Here is a 12,716-nt window from a genome sequence, read left to right as displayed (position 1 = left end):
TTCCCTCTCACGCTTCCCACCAGTCTTTTGAAGGATTCACAGGACAGATTTTCTGGCTTCTTCTGAGTTCTATCTGTTCTGCATTCCCTGACCCTCTCTCTGCCCCCTCAGTAGTGAGGGCTCCTGACAGGCACACCCTGGCCAAGGTGATGCCCACTTTGGCCCATCCTGACCATTGTTTCCTAATCTGCTCTCTCAGCCTCAGGGATAACATTCGGAGGAAGGCGGGGGGAGAGGGGTGCTGGCTGACTGTGCACCTTACATCAATGAGAGCCTTTAGATTCTCACAACCACCCTGGAGACAGGGATCATTGAGTCTCAGAGAGGTTCAGTGACTTGTTCAAGGTCTCATAGTTCTGAGTGACTCCTGGGATTCAAACCCAGATCTGCCTGGCTCCAAAGTTTGGCTTTCACAAATTGCAATGGAAACACCCAAAATGTCCACACCTGAGTCCAAGGCAAGATCCTAGGGAGTAGGGGTTATCAACCACTGGGGAAGAATAATTAATGACACAAAAATTGTTAATGGGAGAAAAAAAATCAACAAATGGGTTGTAAAATAGAATATGCCAATTCTATTTTCACTGTAAATATAACCATACCAAAACCCCAAAAAACTCTAAGGTTATACAATAACATGATAACAATGGGACCCAACATGGTGGAATTATGGGTAACTTATTTTTCCTTTGAGCTCTTCTGGATTTTCTGAGATTTTTTGGGCTCTTTCTGTTTTCCAAAAGGACTGCAAAAATGACATATTACAGAGATAACAATAGAAAAGTTTAAGCTTTCATGAAAAATAAAAGGCTTACTCTTTTATTTAATGATTTCCAGTACTAATAGCCAAAATATGAAACTGTCTTCCCTCAAGTGTAGCTAAAAAGTATTTTCTCTTTTTTCTTTGAAAGGGATGATATATACACATTTCTCAAAAATTGATTTGAAAGAAACTATAACACTTTGATAAATGTTAAAAACATTTCTCCCCCTTTCTTTTTTTTATTATTAAAGATTTTTATTTATTTATTTGATAGACAGAGAGATCACAAGTAGGCAGAGAGGCAGGCAGAGAGAGAGGGGGAAGCAGGCTCCCCGCTGAGCAGAGAGCCCCATGTGGGGCTCGATCCCAGGACCCTGAGATCATGACCCGAGCAAAAGGAAGAGGCTTAAACCACTGAGCCACCCAGGCACCCCATCTCCCCCTTTCTTTTTTAAAGTAGGTTCATGTTCAGGGCTCAAGCTCATAGCTCTGAAATCAAAAGTCAGACATTTAACCAACTGAGCCATCCAGGCATCCTTCCACTATCATTTTGTTTTTAAATTTTGTTGTTTTTGATTTTCTTTTGTTTGGTTTACACAAAACAGAAATTTAAAAATTTTGCCAAATCAATTAATTTTTAAAGGTTCTAGCTTTTGAACAACTAGGAAAAGGGCAGAGAAAATCCTCCAATAAACATTATGGAATTAAAAGTCATTTTCAAGTACAGAAGGCTCTTCTTGCTGATTTGCAAGAACTCCTTATATATATTCTAAAAACTTGCTCTAAACCTTTTATAGATCTTAGGCCTTATGATATCTTCTCTTATTGTCTGTTAACTTGGCCCAGTATGTTTTCAACAAAACATAGTCTTTAATTTTAACAGAGACCATACCATCAATTTGTGTCCTTATACTTTGTTTTGAGGTCCAGTTAAAAAATTCCTTTCCCCTCATATTTATAGCAGCTTTATTTACCATAGCCAGAAGGTGAAAGAAACCCAAGTGTCCATCAGTGGATGAATGGGTGATCCAAATGCAGCACATACATACCATGGAGTATTTACTATTCAGCCTCTAAAAGGAAGGAAATTTTGATACATGCTACAACATGGATGGCATTGTGCCAAATAAGTCAATCACAAGATGAAAAATACTGTCTGCTTCCGCTTATATGGGGTAACTAGAATAGTCAGATTCATGGAGATTGAAAGTACAATGGCAGTTGCCAGGAGTAGTGGGAGGGCAGAACTAGGAGTTACTGTTTGATGGGTACAGAGTTTCATCTCTTGCAAGATGAAGAGTTCTAATGGATGGATGGTGATAACATTGTAAATGTTATGCCACTGACTACACTTAAAAATGGCTTAGAGGGTAAATTGTATCTCATGTGTATTTTATAGTAGAAAAACCTCCTTTGGCATTTCAAAGTCACAACATATCCTACTGGTTTTTTTGATTACCTTTATATTTTTGTCATTCACAATTAGATCTTTAAGCCAACTGGAATCCACCATTATTTATGCTTGTGAAATAGGGACCTAGCTTTTTCTTCATTTAGCCAAATTTTCCAACACTTTCAACTAAACAATCCATTCCTTTCCCCAGTGGACATCCACTGTGATAGAGAAGCTTTGTGGTAAGATTGTAACTAAGTCTCCTACAGCATCTCCGCAGACTGGGGCACTAGGGTAATGTTGGTGAATGGCAAAGGGGGTCTGGCACTCGGGGTTTTCCAAGGCCCTCATAGAATATGCCTCTGTCAGTCATTCTGCCAGCTTTCTTTCTCCTAGAACTAAATTCCACTCCTCTGCTCCACTCTAGAGAGATAGCATGGGAGACAGACAGGGCCAGGATTCTGTTTGCCAGGAATAATTGTGTTCAAACAATCCATTGACAAAAACCATCATCCTTTGCCATGTCAGGGATGAATGTGCTTCTTCACAATTGGGAATGATCTACAGCTAAGTGATGTCATTGGACTGGAATTTCTCAAAGGGTGAGTGGAGGTCAGAGGAAAGGAGACTTAGTCATTTGTTCAATAAATATTTACCGAGCACATGCCCCCCCACCCAAGACCCTGATCTAAGCACTGGGAGTAGGAGATACAGAGGTGTCTTAGCTTGGGTTCCCAAAGAAGGCTGCGATAAGGATTTAAGTGCAAGTAATTTATCTTGGAGGTAAGCTTAGAAAGTACTGGTTGAAGAATGGGGAATTGAGGCCAGAGAAGAAAGGAAGCCAATAAAGGGTACCATATTGACAGGTTATCATTATGAGCAGCTGAGGTCCCATCCTGCTGGGGAATTCTGGGAGCCAGTATAGAACATGCTTCCAGGTTTTCCCACCTGAGGGCGAGGAATCTGGATACTATATACCAACTTCCCTCAGTCAGGGCCAGGCGACTGGTGTTAACTCCCTGGACTTCTATCCTACCCTGTCTAGTCCCAGCATGGACCCTTGGCCAGAGAAAGCCCTCAAGGAAAGGTCATAGATGCTTGCAGTTGGATCACCCAGGGAACATGCACAGGAATGGTGAGTGCCAAGGGGATATGGGTGAGGCTCTGACTGCATCGCCTATAAGGGTCTCTCGCGTTCCTTACATGTTAGTGATGGGAAGAGGAGGAAGTAAACCCCAACAATTAATGAACAGGATACTTTTGAACAAATAGAAGTACTATGAAGAAAGCAAAATACAAGGTGTTTTGTTAGCAATGGATGGTAGGGGCTTGTTTAGACTGGGTAGTCAGGAATGCCCTCCTTGAGGTTTGAACTAAAACTGAGTGACAAGGGGACCTGGGTGGTTCAGGCGGTTGAGCGATGAACTCTTGGTTTTGGTTCAGGTCATGATCTCATGGGTCGTGGGACCTGGACTCCAGCTTCAAGCTCTGCGCTCAGTGGGGTGGTCTGTTGGAGATTCTTTCCCTCTGCCCCTGCCCTCACTAGTGTGTGTGCTCTCTTCTTCTCTAAAATGAATAAACAAATCTTTTAGAAAGATAAAATGGGGTGACAACAGGAGTGATGGAGGGGGGCAGAGCATCACAGGCAAAGTGAACACAAGTGCAAATGCACTAAGGCAGGTGACCACTATGGAAGCAGAGTAGTAAGTCAGAGGATGGATGGCAAGAACAAGAGGTAGGCAGCGAACAGGTCATTGGGATGCCATGAGCCCTTGTAATATATTCAGCGCCAATATTAAATGCAGTGTTCACAGAAGATTTTGTGCAGAGAACTGACATAAAAATCTTATTTGAATTTTATAAAGGATCTTCAGGGTTTGTGTGGTCAATGGATACATGCAGATCAGTTGGGGGGCTACTTACCACCTGTGAAATCAGTGAAAGGTGAAAGACAATGGTGGCTCAAACTTGGACTAGGTCAAGAGATGCGGGAGGGAAGATGAACACAGATATATTTTACAAATAGGAACTAGAAGACTTGATCAGATTTGGATGGGAATGTAGACAGTGAAGGAAGGGAAGATTCGAAGGTGATTAAGTTTTAATCTTGAGTATTTTGTGGATGGTGGTACCACCTGCTTAGATGAGGCTGATGGGAAAGAGAATGGGGGGGGGGAGGATGGAGTCAATATTTCTGCTTCTGTCAGGTTGGTCATGAGATGCCTGTTACACATCCAAATGGATGGCAAGCAGGCTGGTTAGCAGCTGAAGGGAATATGGGATCAAAAAAGGTTTTCTTTTCTTCCCATCTGAAAAATGGGAGATATTGCAAGTATTTCTGCCTCTTGGAAAGGATCCAGCAGAGAAAGAAGAAATGAATGATGCAGAAAAAATAGAATAATTTAAGTGGTAATTCATAGAGAAGAGGGGACCATGCCCCAGAAATAAATGGAAGGGTTGGTTTTGACGGGAGCAGGGACACTTCACTCCTTATAAACAGAAGAGAGGACAGAGAGTATGAACGATGGCCTGAGGTGGGAAGATTTGGAGTTGGAAAAATGAGAGATTCGCAAATATCTCAGTGATGGATGATACAAAGCCTTCTGCTGTGCAGAATGGAGGATGAGGGCTAAGGGAAAGGGAGAAACCAGCGTTTCTCTCCAGCTACCTCCTGCTGTTCTGTGTGGGCATGGAGTCAGTGGCTGCACCTGACAAGGGTGGAGCTCTTAACAAATGAGTACAGAGAGGACCAAAGGAGGTGAGGAGGGTATTTGCAAGGTGTTGGTTGTTACAGTAGACCAGGGCATCCATGCTGGGTCACAGGGTCTGTGAGCACCTGAGCAGACCCATGAACAGAAGTCAGAGCTGAAGACTACAAGCGCTGGAAAGAGGCTAGCCACTTTTACTTTTATTGTACGGGAGGTGAGGAAATGAGGGGCAATGTTGGTCAAAATGTGGGAAGTGTCGAAGGATCTCTTGGAGAGGTGGTACATACTCTGGTAATATCTCCCTGGCACAGGGATTCCCAGGTCTGGAGCCCATCTCATGAAGCTGACCCTCACCGCATAGAATCCCTGCAGTATAATTTCCATGTTGCCCGGAACTCTCATTAGGCCTCCCCCACTGGCGACAGTGAGGCTGTGCAAGTGGGTCCTGTTCTGGGCCTAGCGGAGCATCCTGTATTGTGGCCTGAGGAGCTTCTGGGGAATCCAGTTACTACTTTTCCCAGGTAAAAATCGCCGATCTTCATGTGACACTCAACATGGGTGTGTCCTTGTAGCCAAAGAAGGCACGCTAACCTGCGACAGAGGTTTAAATTGAAAGCCCCATACATTTAGATTCTCTGTGTATGTGTATGTGTGAAGCTCTGGATCATGTTCCTCAACAGGTGACAATTGAGAAGAGCCTTAATTCTTTCTAGTTTAATCACCCATCCTCTGGAGGCCATAAACAGATGTCTCTGTTTACATTTGAGTTAAATTCCTTCTAATAACACTGTGGGAGATAGTGGGAGAGGCGGCTTTATATATCCCTCTGGCAAGACTCCAGAAGCATTTTCTTGTCTCTCCAGGAGAAAAGCAAATAGATACAGATTTTTATGGATTGCAATGGTAAAGGATTGGCTGGATCAATATCTGCCTCCCATTTGGCAAAATTAAACTTGTCAGCTAGAGCTTTAATGATGCCCCTCAGTAAATTACTGAGGTTTCAGTAATTTACTGTGAACTGCCAGGCGCGAGCGAGGTCTTTAGATGGCCACAAGGGGGTGATAAAGGATTACACACTTGCCCTGATCACTCCCCTCCTCCTCCACCTCTTTAATTCCCTACTTTTTAATAGCACAATTCCCGGGGGAAGTCTATGTTGTTTTATTTCAACAATCCTGGTCTACCAAGTAGGTCACCAGTGGTTCCAGTAGTCCAATCTGAATAGCGAGAGGGCTAACGTTTCCCGTATTTTAAAACGTCAGTGGCAATAAAGTGCCTGATTAGAGGGCACTCAGTTCATGACCAGGGAGCAGGTGGGCCATTTTTCCGCACTTCAAAAAATTATACTATTCTCCAAATCCTTGATGTCTTCTCTGCAGAATTTGTCATGGCTTATGTGGATTAAAGTACTTTCTGATTCCATCTCCACTGCCATACTGGATGCTGTCCCTTGCCTGAAGGACTCAGGAGGTTGGCCTGGGGCCCCAGTAAGAATGGGTAAAGGACACATGGAGACAAACCTGCAGGTCATAACTACCTTCCTTTTAGACTGTGCTATAAGGGTCAGAGGCCCTTCAAAATCCTCCAGGCTGGAACAGAGAGCTTCATTCAGCCTGAAGCCCAGTTTGGGGGCTGAGATCACTTAGATGCCCTGTGGGGGATTTTGACTTTGAACTTTAGTCCTCTTTTGTGCCTTGAATGAATGGTACCTAATTGCTTTTTGCATGAAAAATGTCTGGAAGTTGTTCTTCCTTTTGAGATGAAGGTGCCAACCATAATTCTAATCATGCCCTCAATTCGTTGGGGAAAGAGCTACAGACCCATGGCAGTACTACTGCTCCCCCTGCTAGGTCAAAATCAGATAGATGAGCTACATGACCCACATGGGCATCCTCACAGCCCAGGCTAAGTTTTAAATGGCCATTTCTGTTCTCTGTATAGGTCAGAGACTCCCTACAGGCCACACATCACTGAACCCAAAAATGCCTGGATTAGGGCTGTTCAAGGACAGTTTGAAATTCCCTCCTCTTCCTGGCATCAATTCTGCTCTGAATGATTTTCCAGGCGTGAAGTAATACAGCCATTCCTCTGATTGATAGCTTTTCTTTTCCCGTTTCCATTATCAGGATAAAACAGAGTTAAATGCCTGCATAGCCATGCGAAAGGAGCTGTCAGTGCTGAGGGTCCTTTACATGGTTTTGCTCCTGCTTAATTCTAGCTGATTCACTTGGCCCCTTGACCCCAGACAAACATCACGTGGCCTGGCTATCGCCTGTCAAGTAAGAGCAGCTGGTAGCAATCCACAGCAAGTGAGGATTCCCTGAGTTTTAGTTACAGCAGGGCCACCCTTAACTCGTTTCCTTCCCACAAGGAATTCTGGCTTAATAAGGGGAATCCTCAAGAGGCCCAATGGAACAAGCTAATGAGGTTGTGAGCAATCTGATGAGGTTCATTTTTCGGGAGCTGTAACTACCCATTCTTTTAGCTGGAGCCCAGCCGGTGACAGGTGGCACACAGAAGTCGGTTTGCATTCTCTAAGTTATTTTTGTTAACTGCCGTCTGAATGGGACTAGAACTGTTCCTTCCGTATTAGAGCTGCTGCCCTTTCTAGGATGGTTGAGAACAGCAACTATTAAGTGAATTCCTAAGTACATAGAGCAGGCTGCTTCCCCCAGGCTATTCTGGGCCTCAGGGGGTCTGGGATTGGAGGCAGAGATCACTGCTAGAAGCACTTTACTCCAGGCCCTGCCTCAACCAAAGGTTCATTTTCCTAATATCCAAGACCTCTGCCATGTCTAGAAGGTCAGGGACAATTTTACTTGTCCTCTATTCACTATTTTTCTTTCCACTTTGCATCCTGGGAGTGCAGGCCACTAAAGAAAGTGCAGATCTAAATATTCCACATGGGAAGCACAAGGAGGGATGCCCCTCAGGCTGGTTATTTTTGCTACATTTGTTGAGTCGTAATCTATTTTCCTTCCTCAGTTATACAGGGCTGCCTAGTCCTTTTTGCCTCTGAAACAGACAAGAGCAGTTAGCTCTGCTCCCCTGCTCTTAGGTACCTCCAAGACTGCCAGTCAGTTTTTCCACGAGAGTGATATTTATTCTAAGTTATTTGACAAAGTTTCAGCAAATTGTGGAAATCCACAGATCTTAATTACATCCTTTATTTCCATTGCATTGCAAACACTAGAAAGAAGGAAAAGGTACATGACCTGTTCTTGCTCTAAGGATAGGGACTGCCGTGCAGGTGAGAAGTCCAGTCAGGTGTCTGGGGCTCATGGGCTGAAGGGTGATCAAGAGAGGCACTCCTCAAAGAAATCATTTTGTACCAGAGGATTTTCATTCATCCAGTGGGAGTGGCCTGACACATTGATTATGGAGAGCTTACCTATGGGTGCCAAGAAGAGGGGCCTTTCTTGTGAGGTTTCTCTCTTCCCTGTCTTTGTTCAGTTTTAAAGGTCAATTATTTCCTGGGCACTAGCTTGGATCCCCTATTTTAAAACATTACAATGAGGAGACAACTCTTGAACACACGTTAACTTAGGTTTCTGCTTTATCGTTTTCATAAACTATTTCCATGGCACATCTCAACTAGAGGTGGAATCATTACAAAACATTACAGGTATAAATACGAGGATTTCTCAGGTTAGCTGGAAAATGCTCTTAAACTGCTTGTTCTTGGTCAAATTTTGTTTTTCAGAAAGAGCCTCCCAAAGTCAGCACTGTATTCTGGTATACTCACACTTAATAGTCCCAGTCTTTCTTGGGAGTAGCACAGGGCAAGGAAATAACAAAACCTATTTAGTGTCTTTAAGAGATAAAATATGGTGGCCAATTTTGCTTTTCCAAAAGCAGTATTATATAAATACAGAATAGGGGCAAGGGTTCAGCTGGTACAGAACATGGTGGTGGCCTGACTGAGACACATCATTATTCCACCCCATTAAGCTGGATTACCCATTTACAGATGCATTTTTTTGTCTTGGTGAAATGGATTTAATGACATGGCTTGTATAATGGAGCAAATTATTACTATTCCATAAAAAGCAGAAGCTTGTAACTCAGGAAGAGTTGCAGAAATCTAAAAGCTGCCCCAACCCCCCAAGCATTGTGACCTACGGTTCTCATTTCCTTTGGTGAAACCCATGTAGTGAAAGAACATGAATTTTCTGGCCTGGAGCCCTGAGCTGGCACCCCAATTCAGTCACTTCCTGACACTCTGGGTATATTAATCTCTGCACCTCTGTCTTCCATCTGTATGACAGTGATCCCACCCATTAACACTTGCAGGACAGTGCCTGTGACTAAACTTATTTTCTGTCAGGAGCCTTCGGTATTATCTGGCATAATACTGGGACAGATTTATGTTGGCAGCCCAGGAACATCATCAATAAAAACATATAAAAGAATTCCATGTGTTAATACTTCTGAATTTAAATTGTACTTCATATTCTCTTTGAAAGTTTAACACTATTCTCATAAATCTTGGCTCTGGCCGAGCTTATACTCCTGTTCCTAGTTAAGTCAGTAAATGAAGAACACACAAGTTATATAACAAATGCTCCCCTCCATCTTTGGATTTAACAGTAGGTAAAAACTAATTAGAATACGCCATGACCTGAACCGAAATCAAAAGTCGGATGCTTAACCAACTGAGCCACCTAGGCGCTCCTTATTTAAAAAACAACAACGAAAAAAAACCTTGCAGAATGAGAACTCCACCTATGAAAGACGAAATATGTGTATTTACTTGCTTAGATTTGGGACCCTAATTGCTCACAAAGGATTCATAGATGTTTCTTTATTGTTAAGCTGCAACATACATGGTTTAATACAACAAAAAACATTTAATCAAGTGAAAAAAAAATAAACTGAACAATAAACAAATAAACACTCAAAACAAAATATTTTCCATTGGAAACATGTTAAGATGAATACGGGGTTTCATTACCATCTTACTGCAATTTTCTTATGTGTTACTAACCTACATACCCCATGTTTTCTGTAATCATGCAGGTGTGAATGGGAGTTTGAATGATTAAATACATGAAAAGTCCATTTACTGCAGAGAATCATTTCACAAGGCAGCCAAACTGGGTTTAGAGAACAAAATTATTCAAGAAATTCTCCACGTATTTAGGTTCATTTTAGAATCCATGAACTTTAAGCTGTTCCTCCTTGACAATGCCAACCTGCAAAACAAAATTTAACAGAATCACTGAGAAATTTATCTATTTCATCCCTAAGAAAACATGGAGCGCTGATTATAAAAAGAATCATTGTTAATAGTCTACTGCAACACTGTTACTTACACTATTAACTGTTAACACTAAACAATTCCACACACACTTAAATATCTCCATATGCCTCCAAACTCAACTGATGATGTAGGTACAGGAATGATCAGGTCACTCGAATGATAACATAAGTGAATAAAGGTTCTATGGCCTTCAAAATAAGTACCAACTTTGTACTTCTCTATCAATTTACATCATTCATACGACTTTTCTTTTCTTTCTTTCTTTAACTAAGGAGGAAATAATTCATAATTCATGTTGCCCTTCAATACAATTTTGGAAGAAATCTCAAGGTTGTACATAAAACACCCAAGCCACTCACCTCCAAGAGAAACTGGCAAATATTTTTTCTTTGGTCACCTTGAAGCTGAATAACCTCTCCGTATTCAGGATGTTCAATCACAGTACCATTACAGGCGAATTTCTAGAGAAGTGTATGTTTAACATAACTGAGTCAGATACAATGAGGTTTTATATTCACCATAAGACTAATATTGACTACTTTGGTAGACTTGACCATGTTTAAGAAACAGGTTTTGTCTCCTGTAATCCCCAGCACTCCCAAATTAATTTGCAAGTGAATCAGCAGGAAACATAAAGAAAATGATTTTACTTGGAACAGCAAGAACTGAATTATTTCCATTTTGTCTGAAAGCCATGAAAATATTATTTTAAAATGGGAGACAACACAAATACCTGGGTGTTAACAGAACCAACACAGCTTTCTTAGGTCCAACCATTTTCACCCATACTGATTAAAAGTCAGGTAAAGGTGTCCTATTCAGGAGTCATCAATAATTATAGTTTAACCTTTTCTTCCCAACACCTTTACCTTTTTGAAAGCTTTCACAAGTTTCTTTTTGTCATAATCATCTGCAATGCCCTGGACAGTAGTCAGTGTCTTTCTGCCGTTCCGTTGCTGGATTCTTATATGAATGTAATCCTCAGTCCCTGCCGGGAGTAAGTCGTCACCCTTAGTTGCATCAGCAAAGGGGTCTGCAAAGGGATACAAAAAAACATTCCAAACCAGAAAAACATCTTTTAGTCAGTCATTCCCAAATGTAGGGCACACTACAATCTAGCAGCAAAGAAGGTTCTAGTGCCTCTGCCTTTTTTTGCGGGTGGGGAATGGGAAGGGGGTGACGGGGCGAGGTATTAAGAAAACCACCAAGGTAGTCTCACAAAAAGAGGAAAAATTTAAACAGCTACGTCCACGGACATGTGAATAGAAAACGTTGTTATTGGCAGATTGTTATCACTGAACGCAGTCCTCTAATGAGAAAAGAGCTTTCAAATAACCCTAATTTTATAGCTACTATAAAAATGTGCGTCATCTCGATTACATTCTGATGACAACAAAACAGTCAAAGCGTGTCCACCCCAATCATTTCACCGTAACGGTGCCCTTCACAAGTAAACAAGAAAAAGAAACCTACATAGACACAGACGCACATAGATCTGTCAAGAGGCGTAATTTCACAAATTACTACGCAAACAGAGAAGCTGGACCGCAGCCCCGTGACAGATCAGAGGGCCGGATCCGCTTCTTTAACCAAATGCCGGAGAAGGAGCTGCTCCGAGTCCACTCCGACCGCCGATGGACGCCGATCCCCAGCCCCGGGCCTGGAAACCCCTAGCGAGTGGAAAGGCAGGTCGGGGAGCGGTGGGCCCGGCTGGCAGAGGCGGGAGCCGGGGCAAGGGGTTCCGCGGGGAGGGAGCGGGGCCGCAGCCGTCCTCGGGGAGGGGGTCGCCAGGGGCCCAGTCGCCATTTTCTGGGCGCCGAGACAAAGCCCCACTCGGGGTGCGGGGAGGGCAGCGGGGGGCCCCTCGGGGCTGCGGGGCGGCCAGCAGCCCCGGCGAGGGCGGGTAGTGGCGGCCGGTCGGGAGGCGCGCGGGGGCACGGGGCGGTGGCGGCCTGATCTTACCGAAAGATTGGAGGTTCTGGATAGTGGACATGCGATACTAGTGTGAGGCCGGTGAGGGGATAAAATTCCTGCGGGGCCCGCCCGGATCACCGTGTCTGGCGGCTGCAGTGGCGAGAAAACGTAAATAAATAAAGAGACGCTTCGCCCCGGGGCTGGGATTCGGCTGGAGCGGCGGCGGCGGCGGAAGCCGGGAGGAGGCAGGAAGAGGCGAAGGAGGAGGCGGAGGAAGAGGCGGCGGCCACGGAGGGGAAGACGCGAGAGAAGAGGCGGCGCTGTGGCTTCTCCCACAAAATGGCCGATGGAGGCTATTTAGCCGCGCCCGCCGCCCCTCCCTCGTGACACGCCCGCGCCGGGCATCCTGGGACTTGTAGTTTTCTGGAGGCAGCCGAGACCGTCCAGGCTGGGATTGGCTGGTTTCCGGGACCGCAATTCCCGGCAGGGAGCATGCCCTCCGGCTCCTGCAGAGGCTGGGGAACAATTCAGGGGGCTGCGGGGCGGTCGGGACAGAGCCCGCGGGTTTGGGGGGCCATGCGCTACCCGGTGCCCAGGCTCTCTCCCTGACTTCTTTTTTCTTGCCATACAGCGGCGGCGCCAAGGGGTTGGTATGGGGGGACCTTCTTTGTCAGT

The 12,716-nt window shown here is 44.2% G+C and overlaps 1 protein-coding gene across 1 annotated transcript; it reads right to left on the bottom strand.

Moving 5' to 3' along the window:
• Positions 1-9,653: 9,653 nt before the first annotated feature.
• Positions 9,654-12,373, bottom strand: EIF1B (eukaryotic translation initiation factor 1B). The gene is made up of 4 exons (XM_004780245.3): positions 12,090-12,373; positions 10,997-11,160; positions 10,487-10,588; positions 9,654-10,059 (listed from the first exon to the last, which is right to left on the bottom strand). Exons 1-4 carry the CDS (start codon positions 12,118-12,120, stop codon positions 10,015-10,017), a joined length of 342 nt encoding a protein of 113 aa, XP_004780302.1. The 5' UTR covers positions 12,121-12,373; the 3' UTR covers positions 9,654-10,014.
• Positions 12,374-12,716: the final 343 nt, after the last annotated feature.

This window comes from Mustela putorius, unplaced genomic scaffold (assembly GCF_011764305.1).
Source record: "Mustela putorius furo isolate JIRA1106 unplaced genomic scaffold, ASM1176430v1.1 tig00003834_pilon_pilon_pilon, whole genome shotgun sequence".
Taxonomy (NCBI): domain Eukaryota; kingdom Metazoa; phylum Chordata; class Mammalia; order Carnivora; family Mustelidae; genus Mustela; species Mustela putorius.
The sequence above is the reverse complement of the archived record's forward strand: the minus strand, read 5'-3'. Positions and strand labels throughout refer to the sequence as shown.

What these genes read in the sequence shown, in the direction of transcription:
- EIF1B (XM_004780245.3), bottom strand. Translation starts at nt 12,120, where the DNA reads ATGTCCACTATCCAGAACCTCCAATCTTTCG. An exon ending in CCAGAACCTCCAATCTTTCG is followed by an intron (nt 11,161 to 12,089) that starts GTAAGATCAGGC and finishes ATCCCTTTGCAG; the next exon opens with ACCCCTTTGCTGATGCAACT. An exon ending in TTTGCCAGTTTCTCTTGGAG is followed by an intron (nt 10,060 to 10,486) that starts GTGAGTGGCTTG and finishes TTTGTTTTGCAG; the next exon opens with GTTGGCATTGTCAAGGAGGA.